Here is a 16,843-nt window from a genome sequence, read left to right on the forward strand (position 1 = left end):
GGATCAGACCCCCAAAAGTTGAAGTCCCAGAGAGGGACAGAAGTAAAGTTTAAAAAAAAAAGTTAAAAAAAAGTGTTTTCAATAAAAAGAAATAAAGTTTCAAGTTAAAAAAAGAAAAAACGCCTTTTTTATAATAACCCCCCCCACACATATTAGATATTTCCGCGCCCGTATCGGCCAGCTCTATAAATATATCACATGATCCACCCCGTCCGATAGACACCATAAAAAAAAAAAACTGTATAAAAACAAAGATATTTTTGTCACCTTACATACTAAAAGTGCAACACTAAGCGATCAAAATGGCGTATGACCCCCAAAATAGTACTAATCTAACCGTCACCTCATCCCGCAAAAAATGAGCCCCTACATACCATCGCCCAAAAAATAAAAAAAATATGGCTCTCAGACTATTAAGACACTAAAACATGATTTTTTTTATTAGGTATCGCCGCGTCCGTAAAAACCTTCTCTATAAAAATATCACATGACCTAACCCCTCAGATGAACACCGTAAAAAAACAAAATGGTGTCAAAAAATAAATTTTTTTGTCACCTTACATCACAAAAAGTGTAATAAAAAGCGATCAAAAAGTCATATGCACCCTAAAATAGTACCAATCAAACCGTCATCTCATACCGAAAAAACATTGCCTCTATATAAGACAGTCGCCCAAAAATAAAAAAAACTATGGCTTTCAGAATATGGAGACACTAAAAAATTATTTTTTTCTAAAATGCTTTATTATATAAAACTGAAACAAACAACAACAAAAAAGTAGTCATATTTGGCATTGTCGCGTCCGTAACAACCTGCTCTATAAAAATAGCTAAGATCTAACCTGTCAGATGAACGTTGTAAATAACAAAATATAAAAACAGTGGCCAAAACAGCTATTTTTTTGTTACCTTGCCTCAAAAAAAGTGTAATATAGAGCAACCAAAAACATCTGTACCCTAAAATAGTACCAACAGCACTGCAACCTTATCCCATAGTTTCCAAAATGGGGTAACTTTTTGGGAGTTTCTACTCTAGTGGTACATCAGGTGGTCTTCAAATGTGAGATGGCAAGTTAAAATTATCCCAGTGAAATCTGCCCTCCAAAAACCATATGGCGTTCCTTCTGCACCCTGCCGTGTGCCCGTACAGCAGTTTATAGGGGGTGTTTCTGTAAACTACAGAATCAGGGCAATAAATATAGAGTTTAGTTTGGCTGTTAATCCTTGATTTGTTAGCGGAAAAAAATGATTAAAATGGAAAATCTGCCAAAAAAGTGAAATTCTGAAATTTCATCTCCATTTTCCATTAATTCTTGTGGAACACCTAAAGAGTTAACAACGTTTGTAAAATCATTTTTTTATACCTTGAGGGGTGTCGTTTCTAAAATGGGGTCAATTTTGGGTGGTTTCTATTATCTAAGCCTCACAAAGTAACTTCAGACCTGAACTGGTCCTTAAAAAGTGGGTTTTGGAAATTTTAGGAAAAAATTTCAAAATTTACTTCTAAATTTCTAAGCCTTCTAACGTCCCCAAAAAAATAAAATGGCATTCACAAAATGATCCAAACATGAAGTAGACAATATGGGGAATGTAAATTAATAACTATTTTTGGAGGTATTACTATGTATTATAGATGTAGAGAAATTGAAACCTTTTTTCAAAATTCTTGGTAAATTTGGTATTTTTTTTATAAATAAAAATTATTATTTTTTAATCCATTTTACCAGTGTCATGAAGTACAATACGTGACGAAAAAATTAACTCAGAATGGCCTGGATAAGTCAAAGTGTTTTAAAGTTATTTACACATAAAGTGACACTGGTCAGATTTTCAAAAAATGGCCTGGTCCTTAAAGGGTTAAGGGTGTTAAAAGTGATTGATGATACCGCTGCAATGGAGTGTGGACCAGGGTGTACAGGTGAGGACCTACCTTGCAGGCAGGGCACATAACTGCAGTGCCACACAGAGAACCCCCTGTTACTCTGACATTGTCACAGCTGAGGTGACCACTAGGGGGAGCTCTAGGCATACAGACTTAGTACAGTGCCAACTGTATAGAGCCTTGTGTAATGACTGCCCCCTGGAGGCAGAGGACAGAATTACCTAGCATATCCAGGCCGGTGAAGACGGCTCCCTGTGTTCAGAAACCATTCATAAAGGACTGGTGGAGTTCAGGCAGCACAGTAACCAAGCAGAAGGTCAGGACAGGATCAGAAGCCCGGAGGACCATACAGCAGCATAGCGGGGGAAAGGCCCCACAAAAGCCCGGGTCAATGGACATTGGCTGGCTTATTGGACCTTGGAGGGCCCAGGCCCTATAAGAGCAGGGAGTCGACAAGCTGCAGAGACGGAGATGTTGGAGGACGATCAAATGGGACGGTCTCTTATGGGAACTTGGGTTTCGGAATGTCAGAAGTCAACGTAGCAGACGGCAGGCCGCCAAAAGATACGGAAAACTAGAAGAAATCCTGAAAATCCTCTGTACTGCTGGAGCAGCTGTGTATGCTACATCACATGACCCACATGAACAGGTAGGTCTCTCGATATTGTAACTTTCCCAGCTTTCCCCACGATTTTTGGAGACCCTCCCAACAGAGAAAGGGACCAATGTGACTGACAACCAGGAAGTTGTCAGGGAAGAGTTGTCAGGCGATATTTAACACTACATTCTATGGCATCTGCACCGTACAGAAGCCTAATTACGCTACTCAGCTCTTATTTGTGGTGAAAAGCATTAGCTGAGGTACCTCTGAAGTTACTGTCAAGCCTATCCGCCTTTAAGCCACACCCCTTTTACTAAAAGGAGAATACTAACATTTCTTAAATTACCAATAATCTTACTTACTATGATAAAAAAAAGAAAGTTGTGAAGAAACTTGAGCAGTTTTCTAAGATTTCTACCTCATTTTGCCTCTGATTTTGTGAGCATCAGGAGACATTATGCCACCTCCAGAGCTGAGACAACCCCTGTGTGGAAATAAAGGCGGGAATTGTGATCTTTCAGGTGATTGGTGGAAATGGGTGTCAATCATATTGATGGAAGGCGGGAAGTGAACCACGCCCATCGACTTCCAAGCGGCCAACCTGAAAGAAACATGTAGGGGGAAAAAAAACACAAGCGGTGAGACAAAAGAGTTCACGTCTCAACCAATCAGGGAGAAGGGCGGGGCGTTCTGTCAGCAGAGGGAGGCGGGAAAATGAGATTAGCCTAGTGCGCAATAGGGGTGAGAGAACGACGCCTCAGTCAGCGTGGACTATACCAACTAGCGGCGCAGAGAGGGGTGGATTATTGTTTTGTTTTTTGCCCCTCCGTCGGCTTTTGTTTCGCTTGCCGCTCTCATTAGTAATATATAGATAATACAGTAAACGAAGAAGGCGACAAACACTCATCTCAGGATTTTTGTTCATTTCTTAAATCGTGTCGGGATGTAGTGGTAGGTCCCGGGGCGCGGAGTGACAGGCACGGCACAAGATGGCGGCGGGCGGGGTAAGCGCGCAATGGAGGAGGAGGCGGGGGGAGGAGTAAAGGAGCTTTGTTCCCCTGGCTTCCCGGGTGGGGAGAAGGCCTTCGCCGCCGCGCTTTGGGCGTTCTGAAGAGACGCGGCTACGAGTTACCGCTTCGAGTGCCGGGGGTTTGAGAAGTGTCCCCCTCCCCCCGGCGGCCGGGCCATGAAGAGCCCGGGACCCCCGGAACCGTGACGCGTGAGCCGCCCCCCTCCTCCACCGGCGCCGCCGCCGGAGCTCCCTGTATGGCGGACATGGCCCCGGCGCTAACCGGAGCCCCACAGGAAGCTCCCCACCGGCTGAAGCTGAGCGCCTCGTCCCCGGCCACCGAGCGAGGTCTGCCCGTGTGGAAGCCGGAGCTAAACGGGGCGGGCAGCCTCCTCCTACTAAACGGGCGAAGCGAGGACTGTGCCCCGGAGCGGCCGGGCAAGAGCAGGTGGCTGCCGGAGGCCGAAGACAGGAGGCCGGAGAATGTGCCTGAGTCCGGGATTACTGCCGTGGAGGACAGGCCGGGGGAGGGCGCGGAGACCGGGGCCCTGTGCGCGCGGAGGGCGGCACGCATGAGCAGCCGGCAGCAGGAGCTCGGAGCCCGGGCCCGCAGGCTCTGCCGGAGGCTGCAGGTCATCCAGGCCAAGCAGGTGGAGCGGCACGTCAGGCAGCAGCTGGCCGGGCTGGTGGAGCTGCTGGCGGAGCGGGGGGCGGCGGGGCTGCCGGGGTCCCCGCACACCGAACTGGACAGGTTGGCGAGCAGCTCCACGGCCCGGCTGCGGGCGGCCCAGGGAGGCTTCGACTCGGACGCTACAGAGAGCAGCTCCGGGGAAGAGAGCGACGGAGAGGAGGCGTCAGAGAGCAGCCCGGAGCGGGGGGAGAGGAGCGAGGAGGAGCCGCGGCCAGCCCCGGGGTGAGTGCTGCACGTGTCCGCAGGGGATGCCCCTCTGTGTGTGTATACAATGCTGACCCCCCCCCCCTGTGTATGTATACAATGCTGACCCCCCCCATAATACTGGGCGCACACTGCCCCCCCCCCTGTGTATGTATACAATGCTGACCCCCCCCCCTGTGTGTGTATACAATGCTGACCCCCGTGTGTGTATACAATGCTGACACCCCCCCTGTGTATGTATACAATGCTGACCCCCCCCCCCCTGTGTGTGTATACAATGCTGACCCCCGTGTGTGTATACAATGCTGACACCCCCCCCTGTGTATGTATACAATGCTGACCCCCCCCATAATACTGGGCGCACACTGCCCCCCCCTGTGTATGTATACAATGCTGACCCCCCCCCCCCCCCTGTGTGTGTATACAATGCTGACCCCCGTGTGTGTATACAATGCTGACACCCCCCCCTGTGTATGTATACAATGCTGACCCCCCCCCCATAATACTGGGCGCACGCTGACACCCCCCCTGTGTATGTATACAATGCTGACCCCCCCCCCATAATACTGGGCGCACGCTGACACCCCCCCTGTGTATGTATACAATGCTGACCCCCCCCCCCCCCCCCATAATACTGGGCGCACACTGACCCCCCCCTGTGTATGTATACAATGCTGACACCCCCCTCCTGTCTGTATACATGGCGCACACTGCTGACCCCCCCCTGTCTGTATACATGGCGCACACTGCTGACCCCCCCCCCCCTGTCTATATACATGGCGCACACTGCTGACCCCCCCCCTGTCTGTATACATGGCGCACACTGCTGACCCCCCCCCCCCTGTCTATATACATGGCGCACACTGCTGACCCCCCCCCCCGTCTGTATACATGGCGCACACTGCTGACCCCCCCCCCCTGCCTGTATACATGGCGCACACTGCTGACCCCCCCCTGCCTGTATACATGGCGCACACTGCTGACCCCCCCCCTGCCTGTATACATGGCGCACACTGCTGACCCCCCCCCCCCCTGCCTGTATACATGGCGCACACTGCTGACCCCCCCCCCCTGCCTGTATACATGGCGCACACTGCTGACCCCCCCCCTGCCTGTATACATGGCGCACACTGCTGACCCCCCCCCCCTGCCTGTATACATGGCGCACACTGCTGACCCCCCCCCCCCCCCCGTCTGTATACATGGCGCACACTGCTGACCCCCCTGTCTGTATACATGCGCACACTGCTGACCCCCCCCCCCTGTCTGTATACATGGCGCACAACTGCTGACCCCCCCCCCCTGTCTGTATACATGGCGCACACTGCTGACCCCCCCCCCCCCCCTGTATACATGGCGCACACTGCTGACCCCCCCCCCCTGTATACATGGCGCACACTGCTGACCCCCCCCCCCCCTGTATACATGGCGCACACTGCTGACCCCCCCCCCCCCCCTGTATACATGGCGCACACTGCTGACCCCCCCCCCCTGTATACATGGCGCACACTGCTGACCCCCCCCCCCCCTGTATACATGGCGCACACTGCTGACCCCCCCCCCCCCCCCTGTATACATGGCGCACACTGCTGACCCCCCCCCCCCTGTATACATGGCGCACACTGCTGACCCCCCCCCCCCTGTATACATGGCGCACACTGCTGACACCCCCCCCCCCCTGTAACATGGCGCACACTGCTGACCCCCCCCCCCCTGTATACATGGCGCACACTGCTGACCCCCCCCCCCCCCCCCCGCCTGTATACATGGCTCACACTGCTGACCCCCCCCCCCCCCCCCCCGCCTGTATACATGGCTCACACTGCTGACCCCCCCCCCCCTGCCTGTATACATGGCGCACACTGCTGACCCCCCCCCCCCCCCCCCCCCCCCTGCCTGTATACATGGCGCACACTGCTGACCCCCCCCCTTGCCTATATACCGGGCGCACACTGCTGACCCCCCCCCCCCCCCCCCCCCCCCCCGCCTGTATACCGACACTAGAGACGAGCGAATTTCAGGTTATGAAAAGCTGAATTGCGTTATGGATTCTGTTACCACGGACCATAGCGCAATACTATGACGGAATGCATAACGGAATGTCTTTAGAGGCATTCCGTTGTTTGTTCCTCATAGTAAAAGTCTATGGGCTGCGAAAATTGATCCGTCCTGTTTCCGTTATGCAGGGGAGTCCTCTAAAGACATTCCGTTATAGTATTGTGTTATGGTCCGTGGTAACAGAATTTACCTTTTTACCAGTAAACGAATACTGTACACACTGCTGACCCCCCTGTATACTGACACCACGCAGGGTATATACTGTACACACTGCTGACCCCCTGTATACTGACACCACGCAGGGTATATACTGTACACACTGCTGACCCCCTGTATACGGACACCGCGCAGGGTATATACGGTACACACTGCTGACCCCCTGTGTCCGGACACCGCGCGGGGTATATACGGTACACACTGCTGACCCCCTGTGTCCGGACACCGCGCAGGGTATATACGGTACACACTGCTGACCCCCTGTATACGGACACCGCGCAGGGTATATACGGTACACACTGCTGACCCCCTGTGTCCGGACACCGCGCGGGGTATATACGGTTCACACTGCTGACCCCCTGTGTCCGGACACCGCGCGGGGTATATACGGTTCACACTGCTGACCCCCTGTGTCCGGACACCGCGCGGGGTATATACGGTTCACACTGCTGACCCCCTGTGTCCGGACACCGCGCGGGGTATATACGGTTCACACTGCTGACCCCCTGTGTCCGGACACCGCGCGGGGTATATACGGTTCACACTGCTGACCCCCTGTGTCCGGACACCGCGCGGGGTATATACGGTTCACACTGCTGACCCCCTGTGTCCGGACACCGCGCGGGGTATATACGGTTCACACTGCTGACCCCCTGTGTCCGGACACCGCGCGGGGTATATACGGTTCACACTGCTGACCCCCTGTGTCCGGACACCGCGCGGGGTATATACGGTTCACACTGCTGACCCCCTGTGTCCGGACACCGCGCGGGGTATATACGGTTCACACTGCTGACCCCCTGTGTCCGGACACCGCGCGGGGTATATACGGTTCACACTGCTGACCCCCTGTGTCCGGACACCGCGCGGGGTATATACGGTTCACACTGCTGACCCCCTGTGTCCGGACACCGCGCGGGGTATATACGGTTCACACTGCTGACCCCCTGTGTCCGGACACCGCGCGGGGTATATACGGTTCACACTGCTGACCCCCTGTGTCCGGAACACCGCGCGGGGTATATACGGTTCACACTGCTGACCCCCTGTGTCCGGACACCGCGCGGGGTATATACGGTTCACACTGTGACCCCCTGTGTACGGACACCGCGCGGGGTATATACGGTTCACACTGCTGACCCCCTGTGTCCGGACACCGCGCGGGGTATATACGGTTCACACTGCTGACCCCCTGTGTCCGGACACCGCGCGGGGTATATACGGTTCACACTGCTGACCCCCTTGTGTCCGGACACCGCGCGGGGTATATACGGTTCACACTGCTGACCCCCTGTGTCCGGACACCGCGCGGGGTATATACGGTTCACACTGCTGACCCCCCTGTGTCCGGGACACCGCGCGGGGTATATACGGTTCACACTGCTGACCCCCTGTGTCCGGACACCGCGCGGGGTATATACGGTTCACACTGCTGACCCCCTGTGTCCGGACACCGCGCGGGGTATATACGGTTCACACTGCTGACCCCCTGTGTCCGGACACCGCGCGGGGTATATACGGTTCACACTGCTGACCCCCTGTGTCCGGACACCGCGCGGGGTATATACGGTTCACACTGCTGACCCCCTGTGTCCGGACACCGCGCGGGGTATATACGGTTCACACTGCTGACCCCCTGTGTCCGGACACCGCGCGGGGTATATACGGTTCACACTGCTGACCCCCTGTGTCCGGACACCGCGCGGGGTATATACGGTTCACACTGCTGACCCCCTAAAAATATTTTACCCAAAGGCTATGAATATTTTCGAGGGCAGTTTTTTTTTTTCTTGATTGTGCTTTACTTATTTTGGTGTAAAAATCCTGTTTTTGTCTATTAAAATTTTCAGCATTTTTATGCTACATGATTACACATCAGCTGAGCTGTAGAGAATCTTGGTTTTGCCCTGAGCGGTCATGTTGCTTGTCTGATGGCTGGATGTCTAGCCTTTATCTCTGAGCTCCTGACGGCTCATAAACACTAAGCAGGTATCTTATCAGTTTCCTAACGTTTTAGCTCTGATTTCCACCAAAGGCGTAAAGCGCCATACTCCAGGGTCCCGTAGAGAGAGAATGGAGCAGCAGTGCGCATGCATGACTTCCGTCCATCAGAATAGGTAAATGGGATTCCTTTGGGGTCCCCAGCAGTTGGTTCCCCAGCAATCAGCCGAACAGAGGTCGCAGTTACACCTGTACAGGCAATCTACGCTTTACTAAAAATCTTAGGTTTTTCTAAGCATGAGGCTGTGTGGTCCACAGCGCTGGAAGCGGTGATCTATGCAGATATACTGGAGAGGGCCTTCTCTGCCTCCATCGAACGCATGGGTGGGTACAAAGCTTTTCCATGGCAGCTGGGGAACCCAACGAAAGGCCCTTACACCTGCCATGACTGTATGCGTGTTACATTGTGCTATAGACGACCTGCCACTGGTACAGTGATGGGCTGTAATGCACTGGTATACAATGTATACCAGTGCATTATGAAAGCTGTCTGTTAGTGGGCCTCCTCACGAAGCACAGCACCGTACATAGTATTGTGGCTGTGCTTGGTATTGCAGCTCAGACCCATTCACTTGAATGGGACTGAGATGCTCCTAGGCAGTACGATGTCACGGCTGGACATTGGTCCCGTCAGCCGGACACTGAGGGGACTACTCACCTTGATATGAAAGCACAATGAAATTCCAGCACTCACGATTTTGGTAGCTAAAATCTTCGTCTTTTATTCAGGCAGTAGACATATAGACAGGACATCCACCCACAAATGTAGCAACTTTGACGCGTTTTGAACAGTAGTTCTTAGTCGTAACTCACCTCACTACATCCACAGCCGCCCCTCTGTCCAGGCTACTACTCGCCTCACTACATCCACAGCCGCCCCTCTGTCCAGGCTACTACTCGCCTCACTACATCCACAGCCGCCCCTCTGTCCAGGCTACTACTCGCCTCACTACATCCACAGCCGCCCCTCTGTCCAGGCTACTACTCGCCTCACTACATCCACAGCCGCCCCTCTGTCCAGGCTACTACTCGCCTCACTACATCCACAGCCGCTCCTCTTTCCAGGGTTATACTCGCCTCCCTACATCCACAGCTGCCCCTCTGTCCAGGTTACTACTCACCTCACTACATCCACAGCCGCCCCTCTGTCCAGGGTTATACTCGCCTCCCTACATCCACAGCCGCCCCTCTGTCCAGGTTACTACTCGCCTCACTACATCCACAGCCGCCCCTCTGTCCAGGCTACTACTCGCCTCACTACATCCACAGCCGCTCCTCTTTCCAGGGTTATACTCGCCTCCCTACATCCACAGCTGCCCCTCTGTCCAGGTTACTACTCACCTCACTACATCCACAGCCGCCCCTCTGTCCAGGGTTATACTCGCCTCCCTACATCCACAGCCGCCCCTCTGTCCAGGTTACTACTCGCCTCACTACATCCACAGCCGCCCCTCTGTCCAGGCTACTTACCTCACTACATCCTCAGCCGCCCCTCTGTCCAGGCTACTACTCGCCTCACTACATCCACAGCCCCCTAGGACATATGAAGCACAGAGTTTATTACTACCAAGATGCAGAACTTTACATTGAACCTCATTTGCCAAGTTGATGCCCAACCACTCAGTGTTCAAGTCAGCTTGTAGTGTGTGGACATCTTCCATAGACCCTACAGTTCTACATGGCTTAGTGTCATCTGCAAAAATAGAAATGGTGCTATTAATCCTGTCCTCGATTATCATTAATAGAGGACCCAGCACTGAACATCAGGGTCACCACCTATAACCTGGGACCATTCTGAATAGGAATCATTGACCACAACTCTCTGGACACGGTCCTTCAAACAGTTTTCAATCCAATTACAAACTACACTTTCCAAGTCTATAAACCTTACTTTACTTATTAAGCGTCTATGAGGGACAGTATCAAAAGCTTTTGCAAAATCCAGAAACGCTACATCCACAGCCGCCCCTCTGTCCAGGCTTCTACTCGCCTCACTACATCCACAGCCGCCCCTCTGTCCAGGCTTCTACTCGTCTCCCTACATCCACAGCCGCCCCTCTTTCCAGGGTTATACTCGCCTCCCTACATCCACAGCCGCCCCTCTGTCCAGGCTACTACTCGCCTCACTACATCCACAGCCGCCCCTCTGTCCAGGCTTCTACTCGCCTCACTACATCCACAGCCGCCCCTCTGTCCAGGCTTCTACTCATCTCCCTACATCCACAGCCGCCCCTCTATCCAGGGTTATACTCACCTCACTACATCCACAGCCGCCCTTCTGTCCAAGCTTCTACTCACCTCACTACATCCACAGCCGCCCCTCTGTCCAGGTTACTACTCACCTCACTACATCCACAGCCGCCCCTCTTTCCAGGGTTATACTCGCCTCCCTACATCCACAGCCGCCCCTCTATCCAGGCTACTACTTACCTCACTACATCCACAGCCGCCCCTCTGTCCAGGGTTATACTCGCCTCCCTACATCCACAGCCGCCCCTCTGTCCAGGGTTATACTCGCCTCCCTACATCCACAGCCGCCCCTCTGTCCAGGCTACTACTCACCTCACTACATCCACAGCCGCCCCTCTTTCCAGGGTTATACGCGCCTCACTACATCCACAGCCGCCCCTCTGTCCAGGCTACTACTCGCCTCACTACATCCACAGCCGCCCCTCTGTCCAGGCTACTACTCGCCTCCCTACATCCACAGCCGCCCCTCTGTCCAGGCTACTACTCGCCTCCCTACATCCACAGCCGCCCCTCTGTCCAGGTTACTACTCGCCTCACTACATCCACAGCCGCCCCTCTGTCCAGGCTACTACTCGCCTCACTACATCCACAGCCGCCCCTCTGTCCAGGCTACTACTCGCCTCACTACATCCACAGCTGCCCCTCTGTCCAGGCTACTACTCGCCTCACTACATCCACAGCCGCCCCTCTGTCCAGGCTACTACTCGCCTCACTACATCCACAGCTGCCCCTCTGTCCAGGCTACTACTCGCCTCACTACATCCACAGCCGCCCCTCTGTCCAGGCTACTACTCGCCTCACTACATCCACAGCCGCCCCTCTGTCCAGGCTACTACTCGCCTCACTACATCCACAGCCGCCCCTCTGTCCAGGCTACTACTCGCCTCACTACATCCACAGCCGCCCCTCTGTCCAGGCTACTACTCGCCTCACTACATCCACAGCCGCCCCTCTGTCCAGGCTACTACTCGCCTCACTACATCCACAGCCGCCCCTCTGTCCAGGCTACTACTCGCCTCCCTACATCCACAGCCGCCCCTCTGTCCAGGCTACTACTCGCCTCACTACATCCACAGCCGCCCCTCTGTCCAGGTTACTACTCGCCTCACTACATCCACAGCCGCCCCTCTGTCCAGGCTACTACTCGCCTCACTACATCCACAGCCGCCCCTCTGTCCAGGCTACTACTCGCCTCACTACATCCACAGCCGCCCCTCTGTCCAGGCTACTACTCGCCTCACTACATCCACAGCCGCCCCTCTGTCCAGGCTACTACTCGCCTCACTACATCCACAGCCGCCCCTCTGTCCAGGCTACTACTCGCCTCACTACATCCACAGCCGCCCCTCTGTCCAGGCTACTACTCGCCTCACTACATCCACAGCCGCCCCTCTGTCCAGGCTACTACTCGCCTCACTACATCCACAGCCGCCCCTCTGTCCAGGCTACTACTCGCCTCACTACATCCACAGCCGCCCCTCTGTCCAGGCTACTACTCGCCTCCTCATAAAAACAAATCGGGTTAGTCTGACAACTGCTATCCATGCTGGTTATCACTAATATTTACAGTCACATACTCCTGTATAGAGTCCTTTAAACATTGTTTCCCACAACAGAAGTTTAACTGGTATATAATTGCCTGTTGAGGACCCTGATCCCTTTATGAATATGGGCACCACGTTTGCCTTGCGCCAATCACTTGGCCTTGTACCAGTACCTAGAGAATCTTTAAAAATGATAAACAGGGGCTCAGCAATGACTGAACTGAGCTCTTTATGCACTCTTGGGTGTAATCCATCTGGACCCGGAGCCTTGTTCACATTTACCTTATTTAACTTAGCTTGTACCATATCTACAGTTAGTACATGCAGTGATCTACTCAATTGGCTAACAGTCCCAGCACCACAGATATCAGCTCCTTTCTCCTCTTCTGTATACAGAGCTAAAAAAAAACATTTAGTAACTCTGCCTTTTCCTTATCTTCGGTGACTAACCCCCATTTACCATTATTTAGGGGACCTACCTGCTCAGACCTTGGTTTTTTTTATCATTCATATTTTTTTGGGATTTGTTTTGCTCTCTTTTGCCACCTGCTGTTCATTTTGTATTTGTGCAAATTTTATCTCCTTTTTTACAGATTTTATTAAGCCCTTTGTACACTTCAATGGCTACATCTGACCCCTCAGATTTGTATTTTTTAAAAGCCCTTTTTTGTCATTTAGTGCCCTTTTTTACAGTAGCTGTAAGTCATGGTGGGGCTTAATTTTAGCCGTTTATACTTGTTACCTAAAGGAATAAACTTTTTAGTGCAATTACTCAATGTGGATTTAAAGCTCTCCCATTTATCCTCAGTATTATGTGGCAGTATCTGCTCCCAGGGTAGACCATCAATATCAAATTCCTGGATAACCCTTTAAAAAAAAAAAAAGTCCTTCTCGCTGCTCCACTGCCGTCTTGTTCTTCCAGTTCCTGGGTTTTCCGCCAATGTCTAGTTCCTAGAAAATTGTCGACATATCCTAGTAAGGGCTCGTGCACACAAACTTATTTTCTTTCAGTGTCCGTTATTTTATTTTTTATTTTTTTCGGACCGTATGCGGAACTATTCATTTCAATGGGTCAGAAAAAAACAGAAGTTTAACTGTTTCCGTTCTGCAAAAAAATAGAATGTCCTATTGTCCGCATTGCAGACAAGGATAGTACCGTTCTATTAGGGACCAGCTGTTCCTTTCCGCAAAATACGGTCATGTGCATGAGCCCTAAGGCTCGGGCACCCGCAACTTAGGGCTCATCAGACAGCCGTAAGTGTTTTGCAGTCTGCAAATTGCGGATCTGCAGAACACTGATACTGGCCGTATGTGTTCTGCATTTTTCCATATATATATATTTATTAAAGCCTATTCTAGAATAGCTCATGCTCTGTATTTCCGGTGCAGCAGAACTGAACTGTGAATTTTTTGCGGCCCTATTGAAATGAATGGGTCTACACCCGTTCCACAATTTGCTGACACGCGCATACGGTGGTCTGAATGAGCCCTTACACTTGTCTCTAGGTTGTTTTACTCTTGGCTTTTTTTTGGCTGTGGCTATTTTACTGTTGTATCCTGTGAGGAAGGTCTGCAGCAGCTTGAAACGCGTGATTCCTGTATGTCACTTGGTTGATTGGATACAGATCCTGTTTTTTGATTCTGTGACTTTATTCCATTGATTTCGGTGTTTCAGCCATAACCCGGCAGGTCTGGATTCTTTGGCAGTGTCGCCACCACCTTTAACTGTCATTACTTGTCATCTTGGTGACCCGCTAGCCTTAGGCGGCTTCTTTGTGGTTTCTGTGGCTTATAGATCCATTTTGCCTGTGGTTCAATTGAACAGAGTGAACATCGCTGTAATATCATAAAGACTGCAGCTGCATCCCCCTCCTGCCCTCCCTCTAATCTGTTCCTGCAAAGAGCATTGAGAAGGTTTATCTATTTATATGTGCTAATTTATACAAGAGGGGTTTTTGGGACTTGGATATTAATGATCTACATAAAAAATGGGCCATTAAGAGTGCTCCGGGTCCAGGGCTGAACCCACATATAAGTTGTTTATTCTTTTACTATATATGAGTGGAGCATTTACTGTACCAGGCTTCACATCACTATGCTCGGCTGAGACTTCCTCCTAGCAGTGAGTCCGGTGACATCACAGGCACAGATGGGTGGTCTATAGCGCTGCTGGAGGCTACTTTGCATAGTGTCCTCCTCCAAACGGACAAGGCCTCACTATAGATTGCTTATCTGTGCCAGTGATGTCACCGGGTTCACTGCTAGGAGGAAGTCTCTGCCTAGCATAGTGATGTGAAGCCTGAATCTGGTGAACCCCTTTAATAACAGACTGGTAGGGGTCTCTCACCTGATACCTGTTTCCGGCATCTGATGCAATACTCTGTCCAATGCATAGGTTCCAGTGCTGGCATACAGCAGCTCATTGACTTGAAGCTGAGGGCCATTACTCAGTGGCCTTGTGCTTCTGCTCCTGTCAACTGTATAGTTTCCAGCCCGAAATAGCTACTTGTGGGGTGCGGGTTGTTAGAAAACACCAGAAAAGTAAAGTAGATCAGGTGACATTAGGGACATAGCGTAAGTAAGGGCTCATTCAGACGGCAGTATGCTGTCCGCAAAAATGTGGATCCATTTTTTTTTTTGCAAATTAGATACTGTCCCGCAAATTAGATACTGTCCCGCAAATTAGATACTGTCCCGCAAATTAGATACTGTCCCATTCACTTCTATGGGGCCCTTTTCTTCCATTGCTTGGCAAAAAAATGAAACCTGTCCTATACTTGTCAGTGAAAATCAGGACATGGTGCTATTGAAGTCTATAGATCAGCAAAAAAACGGAATGCAATCAGTTTTTTGGAGACCGCATATGGCCGTCTGAATGAGCCCTAAGCAGGAGGAGCACGGGTGCACAGAGTGCCCCGATCTCACCCTCAGTGCACTTTGCCCACTGTTCATTTGCATATGGATTAAAAGGTTTTACAGGGGCCCCCTCTGTCAGCCCACTGGTACCCTCACAGCGCAGTTAAACCTGCGCGTCACCTCGCTTGTTGAGGCAGCGCAGTGTAATAACAAGTGAATGGGACAAGAGGTTGTAGTTATGCTGCTGCTGCAAGGGAGATGGCGTGCAGGCAGTTTTGCAGCTGGCGTACAAGTGCCTCTACTCATTCAAATTGCCCTGCTGCACAACCCCTTTAAATTCCATAAAGCAGGGCCTAATAGCAGAAGTATAACTGGGGTCAGATGTAATGTATTCTGCACGTTCAATGCTCTACAGAAAAAATCATTATGCCAGAGTTGCTGATCATCTCTTCCTCAAAAAGATAAAAAATCTGAATCGCCCAGTGAGCTCCGTAACGACACAACCCAAGGAAACCGCTGCTGGACGGCTGTAGTTTTCCATCCGCTGGGCACGGAGCATATTTCTATGTTGAGACTTCTTAGGCCTCTTTCACACTTGCGTTGTCCGGATCCGGAGTGTACTCCACTTGCCGGAATTACACGCCGGATCTGGAAAAACGCAAGTGTACTGAAAGCATTTGAAGACGGATCCGTCTTCAAAATGCTTTCAAAGTCCTGGTTGCCATAGTAGGAGCGGGGGAGCGGTATTCTTAAAGTCCGCGCAGCTCTTAGGGCGCTTCAGAATGACGTCAGAGCGCCCCATGCGCATGGATGACGTGCCATGTGATCCATGCGCTTGGGGCGCCCTGACGTCACTCTGGAGCGCCCCGGGAGCCGCACGGACGGTAAGTATGCTGCTCCCCCGCTCCCCACTACACTTTACCATGGCTGCCAGGACTTTTGCGTCCCGGCAGCCATGGTAACCATTGAGAAAAAGCTAAACGTCGGATCCGGCAATGCGCCGAAACGACGTTTAGCTTAAGTCCGGATCAATGTCTTTCAATGGGCATTCATTCCGGATCCGGCCTTGCGGCAAGTGTTAAGGATTTTTGGCCGGAGCAAAAAGCGCAGCATGCTGCAGTATTTTCTCCGGCCAAAAAACGTTCTGTTCCGGAACTGAAGACATCCTGATGCATCCTGAACGGATTTCACTCCATTCAGAATGCATTAGGATAAAACTGATCAGGATTCTTCCGGCATAGAGCCCCGACGGCGGAACTCTATGCCGGAAGACAAGAACGCAGGTGTGAAAGAGCCCTTACTCAGTAGTGATCACTTCTCAGGAGTCATCTCATTATCCTCACAGGCGGGATTACAATGACATATTGCCTATCTTTTTAGATTGATAGCAAGAGACCCTATTCACAGTAGGTGATGTCACAGCTCACCTAGTCTCCCTCCCTGCCCAATGACCTCTACATGGGCCGCAAAACTTAAGTCAGTATGGTTCCTACCAGCCTACTGTTTCCATGGCCCCTGGTGGCTTGGAGGG

General features: G+C 51.8%; 1 protein-coding gene across 2 annotated transcripts in view; it reads left to right on the forward strand.

Moving 5' to 3' along the window:
- The first annotated feature begins 3,280 nt into the window (after positions 1-3,280).
- LOC122937860 (KAT8 regulatory NSL complex subunit 1-like) overlaps positions 3,281-16,843 on the forward strand; it is a 50,174-nt gene continuing 36,611 nt past the window's right edge. Inside the window, exon 1 of one of the 2 annotated variants that reach the window (XM_044293007.1) lies at positions 3,281-4,405. In XM_044293007.1, the coding sequence (XP_044148942.1) occupies positions 3,750-4,405 (656 nt within the window). In that variant the 5' untranslated portion in view covers positions 3,281-3,749. The remainder of the gene's footprint in view (positions 4,406-16,843) is intronic. The other variant, XM_044293006.1, reaches the window with a different exon arrangement.

Source organism: Bufo gargarizans, chromosome 5, assembly GCF_014858855.1.
Source record: "Bufo gargarizans isolate SCDJY-AF-19 chromosome 5, ASM1485885v1, whole genome shotgun sequence".
NCBI lineage: Eukaryota > Metazoa > Chordata > Amphibia > Anura > Bufonidae > Bufo > Bufo gargarizans.